This window comes from Littorina saxatilis, linkage group LG6 (assembly GCF_037325665.1).
Source record: "Littorina saxatilis isolate snail1 linkage group LG6, US_GU_Lsax_2.0, whole genome shotgun sequence".
NCBI classification, from domain to species: Eukaryota; Metazoa; Mollusca; class Gastropoda; order Littorinimorpha; family Littorinidae; genus Littorina; species Littorina saxatilis.
In genome coordinates, this window is record NC_090250.1 from 26,251,477 (window position 1) to 26,273,988 (window position 22,512).

The following is a 22,512-nucleotide window of genomic DNA, read 5'->3' on the forward strand; positions in this document are numbered from 1 at the left end:
AAGAATCTGGAAGGAGATTAATAAGGATAACTACGGATCTTCTTTATTTCAAATCTCTTACATTGGCGAGCTTGCGGTTGTATTAATTGGAAAATTTTTGAAGATTAATTTTTTTTTTGTGCGTTCCCTTGAGTGCAGTTAGGCTTATTTTATATTATTGACTTGTAGTGCTGAAGTGTTGTTTGGTTTTGCGCAGATGCTGATGCATGCAGTCTGGAGGATGGACATCCTTGTCATCTGCCTGTAAAGGGAGCTCCTTGGTCTGTGGACGGATGCATCCTGTGCCTGACTGAACGACATATTTTGGACAGGAGTGAGTCATTTGTCATTTGCTTATCTGACACTCAAGTTAACATTCTATATATTTTTGAGAATAATTTGTCTCTCTGAGTGTTGGTTCTTGCTTGTGAGTAGGTTCTTTTTTCCCCCTACTTTACATGAAGCGCCCTGTAGGTTAGTTTTACCTACAAGTGAATAATACATGACACATCATTTTTCCCTTTTACGTGTACACCGTTTGTAAATAATTGTGGGTCAGCAATGCCTTGATTCATAAGTGTATGGGAATGGGAGTATGTCTAGTTTCTAGGCCAAGTTTTTGAGCGGAGCCTAGTTTAAAATGTATTGATTATTTCCCCTTGTAGTTCAGCTGATCGGTTTCCTAGACTGTGTCGCTTTAGTACTGTACTTGAGGAAGTCAGGTAAATTCTAAAGTTTAGTGGACTATTGTGTTCACGTTAGTCAAAGCTAAGTCTTGGTGTTGCCCTCTAGCATTCTATGTAGTGGATAGTCATAGTTTGCTTAAGTGATAGCGGTTTGTTCACGATGGCATCTCAAGAAGAGGTTCAAGCTTTGATAGCGCAGTTTAAGGTGGAGGGTGAAGCCTTAGGAAAGGATGGTGCATCACTGAACAAGTATGTGGAAGATAGTTTGCGTGAGGAAAGAGCAGCAAGAAGAGAAGCTTTGTTGAAAAGAGAAAATGATATTGCTCTTCAAGAAAAAGAACTCGCTGCTGCACGTGAGCTTAAAGAGAGAGAGTTAGCTGAACAAGCTAAGATTGAAAATCTTCGTCAAGAAAAAGAACTCGCTGCTGCACGTGAGCTTAAAGAGAGAGAGTTAGCTGAACAAGCTAAGATTAAAGAGAGAGAGTTAGCTGAACAAGCTAAGATTGAAAATCGTCGTCTCGATATTGAAGAAGAAAAGGCGAACAGGGAGGCAAAGTTGCGAGCAGACGAGTTGGTTGAAAAAGCAAGCAGGAATAAATTGGCCAATCGTCCCAAGATTCCCTATTTTGATGATAAATCAGATGACATTGAGAGTTATCTGTATCGCTTCGATAAGCACGCAGCTAGCTTGAAGTGGTCAAATGATGAGAAGGCTTTGATTTTGCCTACTCTACTCAGAGGTCGTGCTCTGAATTATTTTCAAGAGTTACCAGTAGAAGATACTAATGACTATGCCAAACTGTCAGCGCATTTGTTGAAGAGATTCAAATGTACTGAAGAGGGTTTCAGAACGCAGTTTCGCTCATGCAAACCTGAATCTGGTGAAACCATGCATGTCTTTTTCTCCCGCATGAGAAGATTTTTTACTAGATGGACAGATATGGCTGGAGTTGGCACAGATTTCGCTTTGCTCTGTGACTTGGTGCTCAGAGAGCAGATTCTGTCTAGTTGTGCGTCGTCTCTGGTTACTTTTCTGAAAGAAGACAAGCATACTACTGCTCAAACCATGATAGACGCAGCTGAAAGATACAGGGAAGCACATCCTAGTCAAAACCTAGCAGCAAAAGGTTCTAGTGATCCTCTGTTGGCTAATGTCGGTATTCCAAGTGGGAGAGGAGGTCATTCAGGGTCAGGTGGTCGAGGTGGTCACAGGTTTTCTAAGAAGAATAGTCAGGCTGACACAAACCCACCGACAGAACAAAGCTCTCCTGATAATAAGGGTGGCAGAGGTGCTAGTCAAGCTGGTAGAGGTAGAGGTGGTCAGAACTATCAGAGGAAGTGTTGGTGGTGTCAAGATACTTCGCACAAGTTGGCAGATTGTCCCAAAAAAATGCATACTGCTTCAGTATCCGTTGTCACTGTTGAGGAGTCCAGCTGTAGTGAAGACGAGCAGTCTGTGGCGTCAGTAGGATTTTCAGGTAGTGATGAACTTCCCGAGTCTATTCAGACATGTGAAGGTACCTTAAATGGTAGTGAGGTCACGGTCATGTTGGATAGTGGGTGTTCCACGGTTGGGGTCAGGAAGTCCCTAGTGAGAGATGATCAGTTTACTGGGAAGGTACAGGTGTGTAGACAGTTCAGTGGGGATTTGGTTCGGTTGCCCATTGCGATTGTGAGTCTGGATACACCATACTTTTCTGGAAGTGTTGAGGCATGTGTGATCGACAATCCAGTATGTGACGTCATTTTGGGAAGAATACAGGGATGTACATTTGGATGTGTCGAGGTTACTAGCGCAGTCCAGACAAGAGGTCAAAAAGCTAGAGAAGAACGTCCTTTTAGACCGCTGTTGACCGCTAAAGTTCCCCAACTTGATATCAATGCTGAGAAACTGTCCAAAATGCAAAGGGATGACAAAACGTTGCATGATCTGTTCGAGAAAGTTGGCCAAGGAAAATCGGAAGAGTCGTCTGGTTGTGTGGTGTCGTTTGTTGTGAGGGACCAGTTGTTATATCGAAAGTACTACTCCAAGGTCAACGATGAAGTGGTTTGGCAGCTAGTTGTTCCTGAACGCTTGCGCGAGTCTGTTTTGATCACTGCCCATGACGGTTTGTTTGGTGGTCATTTAGGCGCGAACAGTACGTTCAAAAGGGTGTCCGCATTCTTCTTTTGGCCTGGTTATCGGCAGTCGATCAAGGATTACTGCAGATCATGTGATATCTGTCAGAAAACCTTTCCCAAAGGTAGAGTTCCTTCGGCACCTTTGCAACCACTGCCTGTGATAGAAGTCCCATTTTCCCGAGTTTGCATTGATCTGATTGGACCGATTAAACCAGTGTCAGCTCGTGGTCATCAGTACGCTTTGGTGTTGGTGGATGTTGCGACACGCTATCCGGAAGCAGTACCCTTGAAATCAACGACCACAGAAGCAGTAGCGGAAGCTTTGTTGGGCATTTTCACCCGGACGGGTTTACCAGATGAGGTTCTCTCAGATCTAGGTACACAATTCACATCTGATGTCATGCGAGAGGTGATGAGATTGATATCGGTATCGCAGTTGCACACGACTCCTTATCATCCCCAGACGAATGGTCTCTGTGAAAGGTTCAATGGAACTTTGAAATCCATGGTGAAGAAGTTGATGGCAGATAGACCTAAGGATTGGGATAGATATTTGCCTTTTGCGTTGTTCGCATACAGAGAAATCCCACAGGAGTCTACAGGGTACTCACCTTTTGAACTTCTGTACGGTAGAAACCCAAAAGGACCGTCGGAACTGCTGTATCATGCGTGGACCGATAGCAGTCGGGAGAATCAGCAGGTTCCAGTGTCACAGTATGTGCAGGATTTGAAAGAGGTCTTGGCTGACAGTGTTAGTAGAGCACAGAAGGCTGTTCAGAATGTATCAAAGAAGAACAGATCATACAGATCTCAGAAGCCAAGAACGATACTCGCTGGAAAGAAAGTCTTAGTCTTACTTCCAACTGAGAAGAACAAAATGATACTACGCTGGCGAGGTCCATTTCAGGTGATCAAAAGACTGAATCAATGTGATTACGTTGTAGAAATTTCACCTGGGATCGAGAAAGTGTACCATGTCAACTTGCTCAGGGAGTATGTGTCTAGGAATGAAGATGTTGGTCAGAACCCAGTTGTTGCCTCATTGGGAGTGATCAGTGGGTCCAGTGCAGTAGAGGAGGTAGACATTCAGAAAGTCAAACTACAGTCAGTTCCTACAGTTCAGACTGAGAATGTAGATGATGTGGTCTATAGTCCTGACTTGTCTATGCAGGCAAAACAAAAAGTGCAGGCGGTGTTTCAGAAGCATCAGGACAAAATGACGGATTTGCCTGGTACTTGTGACCTAGTGCAGCATGTGGTGAGGATTCCTGAAGGTGCTGTGGTCAATGTGAAACAGTATCCGTTACCATTTGAGTCTCAGAAGGTGGTTGAAGAAGAAGTGAAGAAGATGTTAGATCTAGACGTAATAGAGCCGTCTATTTCTCCGTTCTCGTCTCCTATTGTTCTAGTCAAGAAGAAGGACGGAAGTACTCGTTTTTGCATCGATTTCAGACACCTCAATAAGATTACGGAGTTTGACGCTGAGCCAATACCGGATCCGGAAGTTCTGTTTGCTTCATTGCAGGGCAGGCAGCATTTCACGAAGATTGATCTGGCTAAGGGCTATTGGCAAATTCCGATGGCAGAGTCTGATCGAGCAAAAACGGCTTTTCGTACCCCTCAAGGTCTATATCAGTTCAAGAAGATGCCGTTCGGAATGAGTACAGCACCAAGTACTTTCGCGAGGATGATGAAGATGTTGGATCTGGATAGGTTCAAATCTGTTCATTTCTTTGATGACGTACTTGTAGCCACAGAAGACTGGTGTGAGCATCTAGAGGCACTTGACGGACTGTTGACAGAACTGGGAAAACATGGGTTGACTGTGAGACCGTCGAAAGTAGAGGCAGGGTTTGACTCTATTGAGTTTTTGGGTCACATAGTTGGGGAGGGTAGCATGCGTCCAGTTCCCTCCAAAGTGTCCAAAATCTTGAATGTCTCTGTCCCAACCACAAAGAAACAAGTCCGGTCATTGGTAGGGCTCATCAGTTTCTATAGGCGCTATGTCCCAAGCTTCGCGTCTATTGTGTCCCCCCTGGTAGAACTCACAAAGAAGAACCAACCAAACAAAGTTCGTTGGTCAAAAGAGTGTCAGATGGCTTTTGACAGGGTCAAAGAAATATTGTCGTCTGAACCACTGGTGAGATTGCCAGACTTTTCCAGGCCGTTCACAGTGCGGTCGGATGCATCCTCCACGGGGATTGGAGCAGCCCTGATGCAGCCTGATGATGACGACGTCCTTCATCCAGTTCTGTATGCCAGCAGAAAACTGCTGGAAAGAGAAACCAGATACTCTACTGTGGAGAGAGAGTGCCTAGCGTTGGTGTGGGCAGTTGACAAATTCCATCGCTACTTGTTTGGCTCACATTTCTTTGTTGAGACTGATCACAGACCGTTGACGTACTTACGACAGTCCAAAACTGCCAACGGCCGACTGTTGCGATGGGCTCTGTCTCTCCAAGAGTATTCATTCACAGTAGTGCCAATTCCTGGAGTCAGGAATTTTGAGGCTGATGTGTTGTCACGCTTGACGAAGTGAATGGAACATGATGGTTGAAAGGACAGTGAAAAGACTTTCTGCAATCAACAAGGACAATACTTTTTGTGCTGTGAGTGTTGATATGCTGTGTATGTATTAAGAACTAATTTAATTTTGTTCTTGTTTTTTTTGTCACATTGTGATTATTTATTTAATCTGGCTGGAAAAATTTGTTTGGATATTTTTGATGCTAGTACCATTTTGTGTTGTAGTCGAGGTTTACTGTATTGAGTTTAGCGGGGGCTACTCAAACTTTGTTGGCGATCTTTGGTACCAAGAACGTCAATGTTATTGCATTCAGTAATAGGCGAAAATTGCTGAATGTCCATGAGTATAACTATTGTGGATTAACACAGTGGGTGATTATCTACACGGCGGCGTAAATGTGGTTTATTATGCTTGCCATTGTTGCTCATGTTTAAGGACAGCCTCGTGGCTTTCGTCACTTTTTTGGTGGATGGCACTGTCTTTTGGTTGTAAACTGATTGCACTCTTTGGGAACGGACAGAGTATTTAATAAATGTTTTCCTTATGCTTTGATTATTTATTAATCTATTTATGTATTTTTTTATGTATTTAAAATTTTTTCTTGTTACTGGAATACTTATACTTGTACAGTTTTTGAAAAAAAAATGTTCATTTTGGGTTCACATTTTTTTTTAATCGGGGAAAGGGGTGATGTAATGAATGGCGGTTATGGTGTTTATAGTTGAAGGGATATAACTAGTGCTTTTTGTAATACAAAGAGGTTGTCAGGAGTGGTTTAACTTTGAGAGTGGAAACTTTTAACAGTTCAGTAAAATTCCATGGTTAGCTACGGACGGTCAAACTGGGTTCGCGGCACGTGAATTTACAACTGTGCGAGTTGTTCACGTTATAATCGCAACCGCCTGATTTTGTGAGTTGTGATTGTAAACTGCCTGACAATTGAAAGTCATTCGACCTGGGCTCTCGGATGAGAAACCTGCTCTTGCTTTTGATGTCAACTTTGCAAGAAAACATTTGATCTTGATGTCAACCTTGGAACCGGGAAACATTGCCGGGATGACTTGGACTTTTGTATGGGTGCCGCCATATTGGAAGATGAGGTACTTTGCTAGTTTTGTGTGAACTTGAACATTTCTTTTGTATGCGCGGACATGACTTGTGTACTTGAATAATTTCGGAATTGTATAATTTTCTTGTGCTCGGTTGGTGTGTTTTTGAATATTGTTAGTTGTTACAGTAGGGTGTTATATTTTGTAACAGGCCGCCCCAGTCTGACTTGTGCGGGGTGGTGCCAGTGTGGCGAGGGTGCGATGGAGGCCGTAAGGTTGAAGGCTAGCTACATCGTCACCTCTACATAACGTAAAAGTTATGTTTTGTTTATTTGCTTTCTTGTCCTTGTAAATATGTTATGACGTTGACAATGAATGAGTGAGTTTCACAAGGTCGTGGACAATGAATGAATGAGTTTCAAAAGGTCATGAATTGATTATTGTAAGCAAGAAAGTATTTGAGAATTTGAGGAATGAGTTGATATTTGCTATGTCAGAAACAAACCAATTTGTATGTTCTAATTAAACCATTGGCTATTGTTTGGAAAGAATGAGTTGGTGAAAGACTACAAATTCTTCTAATCTTCTCTCTGCTTTCCTAAACTTCTGAGCGGGAGTCAGATGATTGACTGTGTGTGTGTGTGTGCACATATAAAGAATCTGGAAGGAGATTAATAAGGATAACTACGGATCTTCTTTATTTCAAATCTCTTACAATCATCGAGTAATAGATAAGCAAGAATATATTATATAATATAAGAGAGAGAGAGAAAGAGAGAGAGAGAGAGAGAGAGAGAGAGAGAGACACACACATACAAACACACACAAACACACAAACACACACACACGCACGCACGCACGCACGCACGCACACACACACACACACACACACACATCTACCACACCATTGCTTAACAGGTTACAGCTCAGATCAGATGGCACCTGTAATGTTCCCGGAATTAATCCGGGGAGGGGGGGGGGGGAGATTGTTGCCAGGCAATATCTGGCTTCTAACGTCCTTGCACTAAGACACAATAGACCAACATTATCATTTTAAACTGATTCTCACGTAATGCAAACCTTTATTCAACACACAATACCAGTTGGGCACGACACGCACACTATTAACGCAACAGATATTCCCTTTCTTGCCACTGAGGAAAAAACACAAAGCATGGCCAGGCTACACCTGAACCCCAGACCTCTGCACTTACACACAATGCACTGTTATAGTCACTTCCGACCTCTTCTCATTTCAAACAAAGCTTAATTTCACAAGCAACATGAACCATTTTGGACTCCACAAGCAATATAGAACCAAACGCGTCATTGACAGGTCTGTATTCGTTTTCTTGCTAAGAAAAAATGAAAGTCTGGCCACGCCAGACCTGAACCCCACAGTTCCTACGCCCTCAGCACTTCGACGCAATACACTATTAATTGTAGTCACTTCCTTCGACAGTTATCGTTTCAATCAAAGGAAACCTTAATCAACAGAAAACGCCATACCTGATTGAACCCCATAGTTCCTACGCCCTCAGCACTTAGACGCAAAATACTTTAATAGTCACTTCCTTCGACACTTCTCATTTCCATCAAAAGAAGCCTTAACCAGCAGACAAGACCATTTTGACTCTAACGCGCAATAAAAACGTCAATTCAAACGCCTCAGTAACAAATATTACCCCCTCTCGTGGAGACAACTTGACAGCTACCCAATCGCAATATCAGAGCCACATCTAACGTAGCTGTCTTTGAGATTTTCTGCTTGATTTACATCTAGCGGGGTTTAATCTCATATTAGCCCGGCATTGCTGGCGGTCTCATCGGCCATCCAATAAACCTCTTGTGCAAGATTGATTGTTTTTAAATCACGGCTAAGACTTCTGGATTACTCTTCGTTTCAGCTGCCAAGACTTGGAAAACAAATAACTTACACTGCCAAAAACATTTCAATCAATCAATGAGTCTTATATCGCGCATATTCCGTGGGTACAGTTCTAGGCGCTCTGCAGTGATGCCGTGTGAGATGAAATTTTATACAGCCAGTAGATTGCAGCCATTTCGGCGCATATTTACCTTTCACGGCCTATTATTCCAAGTCACACGGGTATAGGTAGACAATTATTAACTCTGCCTAAGCAATTTTGCCAAGAAAGACCCTTTTGTCAATCGTGGGATCTTTAACGTGCACACCCAATGTAGTGTACACGGGGGGAGGTTCGGACACCGAAGAGAGTCTGCACACAAAGTTGACTCTGTGAAATAAATTTCCGCCGAACCTGGGATCGAACTCACGCGGACAGCGGCCAACTGAATACAAATCCAGCGCGCTACCAACTGAGCTATATCCCCGCCCCTGTCTTGCGCAGTTTTAGAATTGTGCATGGCCTAAAGTGTGTGTTTGGTGCCAATCTGTTCTTTATGCAACGCATTTATTGAGTGCATTGTAAACTGTGCACAGCGTGTGTAAAATAAAACAACCCAGAAACGAAAAGAAGGGCGAACATCTTTGATGACTGTTCCTGCCCAGTGTTTGTTGATTGTGCCATGCTGCTGGTGCTGTTGTTTATGTGTCGCTTTTTATGGAATATATCGTCAAACCCTGAGGTGTTCTGCCATGTCGACTAGATTCAATCAAACACGGAGAGAAAAGTAAAGCTTTTTGCTGACTGGTTGTTCCTGTCGACTTGTCTTTTGTGCCAGGAACAAGTAGGCTTACACTGAGTAAGCTGAGGGAACCTATTAAGTATATTTACGCCAGTTGGTCGCAGCGTCTTCTTCGTCTGACATGTGACAGTGTTTTCACAAATAATCGCTGGAGCATTGTGTCATTGTATCATTATTGCATTGTGAAGTGATATACCTTTAGGGAGAACAAAACACGAAGCACCCGGCGTCTCTGATATAAGAACCGCAGCGACCGTCAGAGACTTATGTGTTACGGAGATTCTCTACTGACACAACACGTGTATACCCCTAGTGTTTGTGATTAACTTAAAGTGTGGCGATCTGCATGCCAGCCAGTGCCACCGCCGAACCCAAAGACCGGCCATGTGGGTTGCCGCCAATATCTCAATCACAAGGAATGTGTTCAACAAACAATCTACAGAACAACTATGACTGCCCCTGCAATTCTTCCGCTAACACAGATTCCGGAACGACGTGTCACTCAAAATGTCAAGCAAGCTCTACCAGTTGTCATGCAAAATGTCAGCCAAATTCTACCAATTGCCATGCTAAGTTTCTGCCAAATTCAACCAATCAGACCCCTCCCGGGCCCTCGCCATTAGTTCCGCCTCTGGAACTGCCGCCGCTGTTGGGGGTGTCATCCGTACAAGAAACTAACCCAAACAGCGCAGAATTCCACCACTACGATCTTTCCTCGCCTCCAAAGAGAGTTCGTTTAGGCCACAAAAGACACGGTGGATTTTCTCTCTTGCTCGTTCCCATACCCGAGGACAGTACCCCTGCGCAATTCGAGATTCGGCCAATCTCTACCGGACATATCAACATCAGTGTGTTCGACAGCGTGCCTTCTCTGCCTCCCATTTCGCTGAACGACTGGACAACGTCGTCTGATTTAGTGGTGGGAGAGGTGGAGGCGAGAAAGGCCATCGTGCCACGGCTGTGCCTGACTCCTGTTCTAGAGGACACCGAATCGCCTTGCTTTACACCATGCTCAAGAAATGTACATACATATTGTTTACGTTTCATTATCTTTCTCTGAAGGTTTATATGGTTTACTGTGCTGTTTTATCACGATTGACTTTGAAGGTTTATATGGTTTACTGTGCTGTTTTATCACGACTGACTGTGAAGGTTTATATGGTTTACTGTGCTGTTTTATCACGACTGACTGTGAAGGTTTATATGGTTTACTGTGCTGTTTTATCACGACTGACTGTGAAGGTTTATATGGTTTACTGTGCTGTTTTATCACGACTGACTGTGAAGGTTTATATGGTTTACTGTGCTGTTTTATCACGACTGACTGTGAATGTTTATATGGATTACTGTGCTGTTTTATCACGACTGACTGTGAAGGTTTATATGGTTTACTGTGCTGTTTTATCACGACTGACTGTGAAGGTTTATATGGTTTACTGTGCTGTTTTATCCCGACTGACTTTGAATGTTTATATGGTTTACTGTGCTGTTTTATCACGACTGACTGTGAATGTTTATATGGATTACTGTGCTGTTTTATCACGACTGACTTTGAATGTTTATATGGTTTACTGTGCTGTTTTATCACGACTGACTTTGAATGTTTATATGGATTACTGCGCTGTTTTATCACGACTGACTTTGAATGTTTATATGGTTTACTGTGCTGTTTTATCACGACTGACTTTGAAGGTTTATATGGTTTACTGCGCTGTTTTATCACGACTGACTTTGAAGGTTTATATGGTTTACTGTGCTGTTTTATCACGACTGACTTTGAATGTTTATATGGATTACTGTGCTGTTTTATCACGACTGACTTTGAAGGTTTATATGGTTTACTGTGCTGTTTTATCACGACTGACTGTGAATGTTTATATGGATTACTGTGCTATTTTATCAAGACTGACTTGGAATGTTTATACGGTTTACTGTGCTGTTTTATCACGACTGACTGTGAATGTTTATATGGATTACTGTGCTGTTTTATCACGACTGACTTTGAATGTTTATATGGTTTACTGTGCTGTTTTATCACGACTGACTTTGAATGTTTATATGGATTACTGCGCTGTTTTATCACGACTGACTTTGAATGTTTATATGGATTACTGTGCTGTTTTATCACGACTGACTTTGAAGGTTTATATGGTTTACTGCGCTGTTTTATCACGACTGACTTTGAAGGTTTATATGGTTTACTGTGCTGTTTTATCACGACTGACTTTGAATGTTTATATGGTTGACTGTGCTGTTTTATCACGACTGACTTTGAAGGTTTATATGGTTTACTGCGCTGTTTTATCACGACTGACTTTGAAGGTTTATATGGTTCACTGCGCTGTTTTATCACGACTTACATGGGTATTAGCTAGCCCCATGACGCTGCTGCTGTCTGAGGATGGTGGTGGTGGTGTGATGAGGAAGAGGATGATCTTTCTTCTTCCTTCTTTTCATTCTCTCTTTCCTACTCTTTTTCATTCTATCTGTCTGTCCTATCTGTCTGTCTTGGTCTATTTATCTGTCTGTGTCTGTCTGTCTGTCTATCTGTCTGTCTGTCTGTCTGTCTGTCTGTCTGTCTGCCTGTTTGTCTGTTTGCCTGTCTGTCTGTTCTCCTGTCTGTCTGTTCTCCTGTCTGTCTGTCTGTCTGTATGTCTGTCTGCGTGTCCCTGTGTTTAAACAATCTTCCACTACCAGATTCTGCGTTCCTGGGTTTTACACGCCGTTGTTTCTCCCGTATAGTCTGTAATACTACACCACTACGATGCAGTGTGCTTTGCGATGGTTTCAGCCTATCGTCAAGTTCCGACGTATGGCCCGGGCTGTCCTGCTGCTTATCCAAGTCTGCCACATCTGCAAAGAGTGAGTCAACTGCTGTTGTTGTTGTTGTTTCTGCTGCTACTGCTGCTACTGCTACTGCTGCTGTTGCTGCTGCTGTTGTTGCTGTTGTTGTTGTTGTTGTTGTTGTTGTTGTTGTTGTTGTTGTTGTTGCTGCTGCTGCTGCTGTTGTTGTTGTTGTTGTTGGTGTTGGTGTCATTGGTGTTGATGTTGTTGTTGATGCTGCTGCTGCTGTTGTTGTTGTTGTTGTTGTTGTTGTTCTTGTTCTTGTTGTTACCTGTGATACCAGTTACACGTTCATCACCGTCTCGTCCTTAAAGGCGTAGCCCTTGCCGTTCAAATAGCTCGGCTCACTATCTCTGATCCGGCCAGGCTTTTACACGGGATAAGACCACACCTCCACTTACACGGGATAAGACCACACCTCCACTTACACGGGATAAGACCACACCTCCACTTGGACGGGATAAGACCACACCTCCACTTGGACGGGATAAGACCACACCTCCACTTAGACGGGATAAGACCACACCTCCACTTAGACGGGATAAGACCACACCTCCACTTACACGGGATAAGACCACACCTCCACTTAGACGGGATAAGACCACACCTCCACTTACACGGGATAAGACCACACCTCCACTTACACGGGATAAGACCACACCTCCACTTAGACGGGATAAGACCACACCTCCACTTAGACGGGATAAGACCACTAACACCCTCGCTGCTTCCTGTGGAATGGGAATCTGTTGATCAATTAAAAAATAAATGGAGGCTAGTTGCTTTGTGTGAAATAAATTCATCAAATGATTCGCACTTTGCACAAGAAGCTGTCAGGGTTTTGATGTGTTGTTATGTATCCAAGCGGAGGTCACGTGGTATTGTTTGAACTGAACTTGGCTGAGCTGAACTTTTTTTGTCGGGAAAGGTGGTTGTTGTGTTGTTGTTTATGTTGTTGTTGTTTTTTTGGTTTTTTTTTTAATGTGTTTTTTTTAAAGTTTTGTTGTTGTTTTTTTGGTGGGGGGGGGGGGGATTACGTACGTCCAATTTGTTTATTCGGGAAGGATTGTGCCATTATTTCTCGTCTTCATTTCTCGTCCTTTTCTATTGTCCTTATCTATCGTCCCTATCTATCGTCTTTATCTTTCGTCCTTGCTGCAGAATCCTGTCCACTAGTGTGCGCAAATGCAAGGATCGTCCTTATCTCTTATCTGTATCTTCAATCCTTTGCTACCGTCCTTATCTATCGTCCTTATGTATCGTCCTAACCTGCCGTCCTTGTTGCAGTATCCTGTCGGCCGGTGTGCGCAAGGAGCCGTGGTTCGCGCTGATCGACAACCTGATCGCCAAGAGCATCATCCAGCAGAAGCGCAAAGCTCCCCGCGCCTTCGTCACCTTCGTGCCCAACGAACGCAGGGAGCTCGTGCAGCTCACCTTTGACGTGGCTGAGTTCAAACGGGACTACAAGAGTGAGGTGAGGTGCTTTCTGTATGTCCATCTAGATCCCGGGGCTAGACAACAAAACATGTTGGATTAGCTACCGAAGGAGTGGGGTGAGGGGGTTTCTGTATGTCGATCTAGCTCCATGGCCAAGAACATAATATGTTGGATTAGCGACCGGAGGAGTGGGGTGAGGGGGTTTCTGTATGTCGATCTAGCTCCATGGCCAAGAACATAATATGTTGGATTAGCGACCGGAGGAGTGGGGTGAGGGGGTTTCTGTATGTCGATCTAGCTCCATGGCCAAGAACATAATATGTTGGATTAGCGACCGGAGGAGTGGGGTGAGGGGGTTTCTGTATGTCGATCTAGCTCCATGGCCAAGAACATAATATGTTGGATTAGCGACCGGAGGAGTGGGGTGAGGGGTTTTCTGTATGTCGATCTAGCTCCATGGCCAAGAACATAATATGTTGGATTAGCGACCGGAGGAGTGGGGTGAGGGGGTTTCTGTATGTCGATCTAGCTCCATGGCCAAGAACATAATATGTTGGATTAGCGACCGGAGGAGTAAGGTGATGACGTTTCTGCCGCACTGGCTCTGAGGCCTAAAGACGAAATATGTTTGAATAAGGGCTATGACACGATGAAAAACAAAGTGGGTTCGGTCGATTGGAATTTTTTTTTTTTGTGTGTGCTTTGCACGTGTGTGTGTGTGTGTGTGTGTGTGTGTGTGTGTGTGTGTGTGTGTGTGTGTGTGTGTGTGTGTGTGTGTGTGTGTGTGTGTGTGTGTGAATGTTGTTGTTTTTGTGTGTGTTGTTGTTGTTGTTGTTGTTGATGATGATGATGATGATGATGATGATGATGATGATGATGATGATGATGATGATGATGATGATGATGATGATGATGATGACGATCGTGTTGCAGTTTATTCTGACGGACGATGTACGAGATATGATGTCTGTTATGCCCGGATATCGAACACCACAGCAAATATTCGCGGTACGTAGGCTATCTCTTTTGGCTGTGTCTTCGTCTGCCAGTATTTCATTTTTAAAGGCTCAGTCCTTCACGTGTAAACTGTTCGGTTCACCATCTTACATGTTCTCAGACTTGTACATGTAATCTTCTTCTTCTTCTGCTTCTTCTTCGTTCATGGGCTGGAACTCCCACGTTCACTCATGTTTTACGCACGAGTGGGTTTTTACGTGTATGACCGTTTGTACCCCGCCCTTCAGGCAGCTATACGCCTCTTTCGGGGGAAGCATGCTGGGTATTTTCGTGTTTCTGTAACCCACCGAACTCTGACATAATTTACAGGATATTTTCCGTGCGCACTTGGTCGTGTGCTTTCGTGTACACACGAAGGGGGGGGGATAAGGCACAAGCAGGTCTGCACATAAGTTGACCTATTTCAACGTTAAAAGCACAGTCCTTCCCGTGTAAACTGTTCTGCTCACCATCTCAGATGTTCCACGACTTTTGCATGTGATACGATCGTCCCTATACTTGGACGCGTAACAACCAAACTGGGGCAGTGGTCTTGGGCACATACCAACAATTAATACCAAGAATTAATACCAAGAATTAATACCAAGAATTAATACCAAGAATTAATACCAACAATTAATACCAACAATTAATACCAACAATTAATACCAACAATTAATACCAACAATTAATACCAACAATTAATACCAACAATTAATACCAACAATTAATACCAAGAATTAATACCAAGAATTAATACCAACAATTAATACCAACAATTAATACCAACAATTAATACCAACAATTAATACCAACAATTAATACCAACAATTAATACCAACAATTAATACCAACAATTAATACCAACAATTAATACCAACAATTAATACCAACAATGAACGGCCTAGGTGCTCTCTGTGCACAGGTGGGTGTTTTGTATGAACTCATTTTGTTAAAACCATTTTTTTAAGAAATTGATTTTTCAACTCCAACTCGCCGCAGCAAACAGTTAGGGTACGTGTTGAGTTGTGGTATGTGACCAAGTGGAGGGATGGTCGTATCCCATGTCAAAGTCTGGCCAGATGAAAGATGGTAAAGACTGTGACTTTACTCCTAAGTGTCAGCAAGTGTCAGGTCGTCTGTCAGTCTGTCTTTCTGTGTGTCTGCGCTAAATGTAGGTTGGTGTTTTATCTATATATATATATATATATATATATACGACTACTGTCTGTCTGTCTGTCTGTCTGTCTGTCTGTCTGTCTGTTCGCGATGCACGGCCAAAGTTCTCGGTGGATCTTTTTCAAATTTGGACATCGTATTCAGCTACACCCCGGACACAACCTCATCGATGAGATATTTCAACACGTGCCCTCAGCGCGCAGCGCTGTGCGCGCTGAACCGATTTTGTTTTTTGTTTTTTTGTTGTTGTCGGGATCCACTACCAGTAACTCTTCCTTATCTTCTCCAGTGTTTTCAGCCGCGATTATCTCCCTTCCTCCGTGTGGCGTCAATCCATATTCCCGTTACTACGTTACTATTTTTAGAAGGTAACTGCACGTTACTATTTTTAGAAGGTCTCCAGTGTTTTGCGCGTTTATCTCCTTTCCTTCGTGCGCAGCCAGGTATTCGGCTCTACTTCTTCCCGGCGAAGCCGATACCCGGCGAAGCCGGTACCCGGCGAAGCGGGTAATCATCTAGTTCAACAATGTATGGATAGGCCCTATAATATATAATATGCAAGTTTAGGATCAACAACAAGCTATAAGCTTATAGTGGTGATCCTAAAATGTAAGTTGTTATCTAGTCCTCTGGCTGTTTCGATGTTTTCAGCTTAATTCAGTGGCTGCTCGATGTTTTCAGCTTAATTCAGTGGCTGTTCGATGTTTTCAGCTTAATTCAGTGGCTGTTTCGATGTTTTCAGCTTAATTCAGTGGCTGTTTCGATGTTTTCAGCTTAATTCAATGGCTGTTTCGATGTTTTCAGCTTAATTCAGTGGCTGTTGTTTTTTCTTCTCCCAGATTATCCGAGTAATGAAGGTGTTGTTCCCCACTTATGCCAACTACAAATTGCCAACACAGAAAGCCATCGGACAGATGGCTTTTTATGACAGGTGAGACTTCGTGCACTTGATGTAGGTAATCCTCGATCGTTTATTAACTAAAACAACTAATTAGGTTAAAGTAATCGCCGATATGTTAACGGCACAGTCCTTCCTGCACAAGCAGTTCTAATCATGACTTCAGGTCTGTCTAGGATTTTACATGGGATAAAACCAGCCATTCCTTTGAACACAAACCAAATATTGAAATCATGACTGTTTCCTGCCTTGGAATTTAATGTTTTTTCGAATTAAATAGAAGCCAATTATTTCCCAGAAGATAATCAATTCTTCATGTTTCGATGGGGTGTTGTTTGTTGTTGATGTAACCTAGACCTTTCAATAAGATGTGCCTGCTTCGTGCTATCGAGATATGATATAATTCTTTCTTATTTTCTTCATATATTATACGTGTTTCTTCTACATTTTTGAAGAGTTTGTGAAGTTGTTCTTTTTGAGTTCTTATTTTCTTTATATCTTGCTTGTAATTGAAGCAACGTTGTCCTGTGTCACAAGGTACAAGGCGAATCGTGTGATAGTGAAGAAAGGTCACCAACCCGATGGTCTATACTTCGTCCTAGCTGGATGCAGTAAGTGTGTGTGTGTGTGCGTGCTTGTGTGTGTGTGCGTGCTTGTGTGTGTGTGTGTGTGTGTGTGTGTGTGTGGTGTGTGTGTGTATGTGTGTGTGTGTGTGTGTTGAGTTTCAAGACTTGGGACCAGGCATCTTTGCAAAATTTAATGTTAAGGCAATCTCCAAGTGGCTGTTGTGAACACTGTGACGTGTCTTGTTGCAGTGGTGGAGAAACACGAGGGAGGGAGACAACCCAAACTCATCAACGCGGGCGAGAAGTTTGGGGTATGTTCATGTTTCTGTGCCCCTGACAACTAAAATTATGACGATTATTGTAAACTCCTCAAGGGGCAAAATTCTTGCTGGGATATGTATTGGACAATTCTGAAATTATACCCCTTGCCTGTACGGCCAGTTTTTGTCTCTATCACTATCTCTCTCTATCTCTCTCCTTCTCTGTCTCTCTGTCTGTCTGTCTGGCTCTCTCTGTCTCTCTCTGTCTCTGTCTCTGTCTCTCTCTCTCTCTCTCTCTCTCTCTCTCTCTCTCTCTCTCTCTCTCTCTCTCTCTCTCTCTCTCTATCTCTCTCCTTCTCTATCTCTCTGACAGCGTAGTCCGTCATTTTGATATTTTTCGTGTTTTTGATTGAAGCGGGTTTTTTCGCAAAGAAAGGTTCTGTATACCTAAACTCGGCATCTGACGTCACGTTGCCCATAGAAGAAAAATCCAAAGTTCAATCGATACAGTATCGCATGTCCTTATGTAAACTACCGATCTCAATAAATCAGACTGTCCTTTTCGGCAGTGATAACAACGATAACACAACCGTTTTTTGTCTTGATACACTTTCTGCCCGGCAGTCATTACAACGATACCTACAGCCGTTAATAATCTTGATAAACTTTCCGCCCGGCAGTTATTTCAACTATAAGTTCAACCGTTATTTATCTTGATAAACTTTCATGCCGGGCCTTTTCAAGTTTCTTCGGGTAACTATACAAAGCTGTATTAAAATGACTTCGAGGCATGATTGATTGACTAGCATACCAATTTCTCCACAAAGGGGGAGCATAAAAATCAATACAGCGAACCGACCTGCATGTCCTATCTATCTGGATCGGTAGCAGTGTCATGTTTGCTTGTCGAACTTTGTTGCACGAAGGCTTACCTTATCGGCGGAACATGTCGGGTCTATTTACTCCGAAAGTCTCGTACAGTTCTGAATATTGACGCTGCTAAAGTGATTTTGCAATTTGATTGACTGTGTTATGACAAGCTGAAAAAGGTTTCTGCACTTAGAGGTTTGGGTCACACACAATGGGAATGGCAAGAAAATAAAATGAACTGATTAATACTAGTTACTGACGCTGATGGGGTCTATGTCGACTAAAAGAGTTGGGATTCCCTGTAGGTGGAGTTCCTGTGGGTGGATTCCCTGTATACAGGGAATACCACAGGGTGTAGTTCCTGTAGCGTTTCGCTGATATCGCTGAAAGTCTCGTGATGCTTAGCGACATCGGTAAAATTGGATGTGTTTCGATCTTTTTTGATATTTCTTAGAAATTCAAGCATGGTTTGCAAGTTGTATCGAAAAAACCCACCTGTTGGATTCCCTGTACAGGAATTCCATATGCAGGGAATCCTACTCTTTTGGTCGACATAAACCCCATCAGCGTTACTGACCCGAAAGGGTGTACATGTACCTTTTGGAGAAGAAGAAGCAAATAACAAAACAGAGGAAAAAACAAACGAGCAACGTAACGATGTGAAGGTGACAGTAAAACAAGGCAAAACTCAAGACAGCCTAAAGGGCCGAGCATATCGCTAACAGAATAGATAAACATTAAAAAGTGTAAGAAGACGGAGAAGAAGAAGAAACAAGTCGAGTAAGGCGAAATAACATTTAGTCAAGCTGTCGAACTCACAGAACGAAACTGAACGCACTGCTTTTTTTCACCAAGGCCGCATACACGTAGTTTTGTCAGTCCACCGCTCGTGGCAAATTAAAGGCAGTGAAATCGACAAGCCAGAATAGTGCGGTAGTGGTCGCGCTGTGCTGCATAGCACGCTTTTCTGTACCTCTCTTCGTTTTAACTTTCTGAGCGTGTTTTTCATCCAAACATATCATATCTATATGTTTTTGGAACCAAGAACCGACAAGGAATAAGATGAAATAGTTTTTAAATCGATTTTGGAAATTTTATTTTCATCATATTTTTTATATTTTTAATTTTCAGAGCTTATTTTTAATCCGAATATAACATATTTATATGTTTTTGGAATCAGAAAATAATGAAGAACACAATAAACGTAATTTTGGATCGTTTTATAAAACAATAATTTTGATTACAATTTTCATATTTTTAATGACCAAAGTCATTAATTAATCTTTAAGCCTCCAAGCTGAAATGCAATACCAAAGTCCGGCCTTTGTCGAAGATTGCTTGGCCAAAATTTCAATCAATTTTATTAAAAAAATGAGGGTGTGAGAGTGCCGCCTCGACTTTTACAAAAAGCCGGATATGACGTCATCAAAGACATTTATCGAAAAAATGAAAAAAAAATATCTGGGGATATCATACCCAGGAACTCTCATGTAAAATTTCATAAAGATCGGTCCAGTAGTTTACTCTGAATCGCTCTACACACACACACACGCACAGACAGACAGACAGACAGACATACACACACACACACACACACACACACACACACACACACACATACACACACACACACACACACACACACATCACACACACACACATACACCACAACCCTCGTCTCGATTCCCCCTCTATGTTAAAACATTTAGTCAAAACTTGACTAAATGTAAAAACAATTAAGAGAGGGAGCAAGGGGGGAGAGAGAGAGGGAGAAGAGAGGGGGGAGAGAGGGGGGAGAGAGAGAGAATGGGGGAGGAGAGAGAGAGAGGGAGAGAGAAGAGAGAGAGAGTGGGTGGGGGATAAGACGAATAATGATGATGATGATGATGATGATGATGATGATGATGATGATGATGATGATGATGATGATGATGATGATGATGATGATGATGATGATGATGATTGATGATGATTGATGATGATAATGATGATGATTTCAGGAAGGAGACTTGCTGTGCGGTAACAGACGTCGACACACGGTTCTGACCAAAGTGGACAGCGAGATTTTTTACCTGCACAGACAGGTGAGTCTGTGTTTAGCGTATACACACTTGTACTCGAGCATCTGTTTTTGTGACTACATTTCTAGCTTACAAAAAAACAAGAAAGGATAGTTAATGGAACGTTTAATTTTAGTCAAAACGAAACATTCATAACTACGTCGAGCTAATGGTCTTCGTAGTGGGCAGACATACAAATATATATGAGAAAAAGGACAAAACTTCTCCGAGTTGGCTTTGAATTGAACCTCAAGGAAGGTATCCATTCGCTTTCGTTTGTCTTTTTTCTAAAATTAAACGTTTTATAAAGTAACCTTCTTGTTTCTTGATTCTAGATTTCTGAACGTAAGCAGTCTATCTGTTTCCGGTTTTGACATTTCTGCCTGCCTTGCTCAGAGAGGAAGTCAATGCGTCATATATTTGAAGTTTGTTAGCATGGATGCACACGTTATCACTAGCTTTGTCGCACTTCTTGCTGTTTCAACTGTCCGTATTTCTCGCTTGAGCAGAGATAATAGTGATTGTCACAGAATCGGACGGCAGTAAGCGTTGCGTAAGAAAAGCTCAGTTCTTCATGATCGTGTACAGTCATAACGTCGAACAGAATCTGTTTCATGCAAGATCATGGTGCACCTTTGAACAGGACAGATTACAGTAAATAATACATCGTCTTTGTGTATTTTCCTTACGGGAAGGGTGGGAGGGGGGGGACATTGACGGCACAAGCTTTCTGTCTGTAAGACAGGCTTTCATACATGTGCATACCAAGTAATTATGCTGAATGTTTTGGCAAAACACCAAAAAAAATTGGTTTAGGGTAACGTGACCCGAAAAAATAGGGTCGGTACAGGTAGGCTTCTTCTTTTTTGCATTTAGTCAAGTTTTGACTAAATGTTTTAACGTAGAGGGGGAATCGAGACGAGGGTCGTGGTGTATGTGTGTGTGTGTCTGTCTGTCTGTCTGTCTGTGCGTGTGTGTGTGTAGAGCGATTCAGACTAAACTACTGGACCGATCTTTATGAAATTTTACATGAGAGTTCCTGGGAATGATATCCCCGGAATTTTTTTTCTTTTTTTCGATAAATGTCTTTCATGACGTCATATCCGGCTTTTTGTAAAAGTTGAGGCGGCACTCTCACACCCTCATTTTTTAATCAAATTGATTGAAATTTTGGCCAAGCAATCTTCGACAAAGGTCGGACTTCGGTATTGCATTTCAGCTTGGTGGCTTAAAAATTAATCAATGACTTTGGTCATTAAAAATCTGAAAATTGTAAAAATAAAAAATAAAATATATAAAACGATCCAAATTTACGTTCATCTTATTCTTCATCATTTCCTGATTCCAAAAACATATAGATATGTTATACTTGGATTAAAAACAAGCTCTGAAAATTAAAAATATATAAATTATGATCAAAACTAAATTTTCGAAATCAATTTAAAAACACTTTCATCTTATTCCTTGTCGGTTTCTGATTCCAAAAACATATCGATATGATATGTTTGGATTAAAAACACGCCTAGAAAGTTAAAACGAAGAGAGGTACAGTAAAACGTGCTATGAAGCACAGCGCAACCGCTACCGCGCCAAACAGGCTCGTCACTTTCACTGCCTTTTGCACTAGCGGCGGACTACGTTCAGTTTCATTCTGTGAGTTCCACAGCTTGACTAAATGTAGTAATTTCGCCTTACGCGACTTGTTTAGTTTTGATTATAAATGCTATGATACAGTCTTGGCCTTAACAAAAATGTACTGAACCGAAAATGCTCAGTCAGAATCGGAAATATTTACAGTAGCCTCAGCTTCGCCTAACTAATAGAACAAGCACAGAATATACACAGAATAAGCAGAGAATAAGTAATGATCAACAGTCTCAAAGACCTTACAATAACAAGACAAAAAAAGCTGATTTCCCAAACAAAACAAAACAAAACACACAAAAACAGTCTCAAAGACCTACTAATCCATATACCGCATGATCATTGTCTTTTGCTAACGAAACTCAGTCGCGTTTGGTACAACACAGACCCGTAACGTCAGTCTTTTGTGTCGGAACCCACCACACGGCTGAGCCCAAGGCATGAAAAGGGCCCGCAGAATTCCAAGGCGCGATAGAATAAACACAAACACAGTACAGACGAGGAATAACAGGACGCAAAATGAAAACACAAAAGGGCGGAATCTGAGCTGACGTTATAAAAAGATTCCACAGTGCAAACACACCCCTCAGGGAACCCAGGCATGCAGATAAATGGGTGGCAATTGCGAAGACACAGGTGCCTTGAAACACATGTACAGTAACATATGTGCCCATATAACTGGTAATGAGAGAGAGAGAGACAGAGACAGACAGACAGACAGAGAGA

At 42.3% G+C, this 22,512-nt stretch overlaps 3 protein-coding genes across 5 annotated transcripts in view; 2 read left to right on the top strand and 1 right to left on the bottom strand.

Moving 5' to 3' along the window:
• The window catches only part of LOC138968852 (uncharacterized), a 147,025-nt gene extending 139,962 nt beyond the window's left edge, over positions 1-7,063 (top strand). For 2 of the 3 annotated variants that reach the window (XM_070341514.1, XM_070341515.1), the window contains one exon: positions 1-7,063. This exon is cut by the window's left edge and continues 443 nt beyond it. In XM_070341514.1, coding sequence (XP_070197615.1) covers positions 826-5,325 — 4,500 coding nt within the window. In that variant the 5' untranslated portion in view covers positions 1-825 and the 3' untranslated portion in view covers positions 5,326-7,063. The other variant, XR_011456301.1, reaches the window with a different exon arrangement.
• LOC138968860 (uncharacterized) overlaps positions 1-22,512 on the bottom strand; it is a 510,049-nt gene that overhangs the window by 85,548 nt on the left and 401,989 nt on the right. The gene's annotated exons all lie outside the window — the stretch shown is intronic.
• LOC138967964 (uncharacterized) overlaps positions 1-22,512 on the top strand; it is a 52,548-nt gene that overhangs the window by 5,851 nt on the left and 24,185 nt on the right. Inside the window, exons 3-9 of the mRNA XM_070340525.1 lie at positions 11,824-11,894; positions 13,164-13,350; positions 14,247-14,321; positions 16,328-16,419; positions 16,924-16,997; positions 17,202-17,263; positions 20,083-20,166. Coding sequence (XP_070196626.1) covers positions 11,824-11,894; positions 13,164-13,350; positions 14,247-14,321; positions 16,328-16,419; positions 16,924-16,997; positions 17,202-17,263; positions 20,083-20,166 — 645 coding nt within the window. The remainder of the gene's footprint in view (positions 1-11,823; positions 11,895-13,163; positions 13,351-14,246; positions 14,322-16,327; positions 16,420-16,923; positions 16,998-17,201; positions 17,264-20,082; positions 20,167-22,512) is intronic.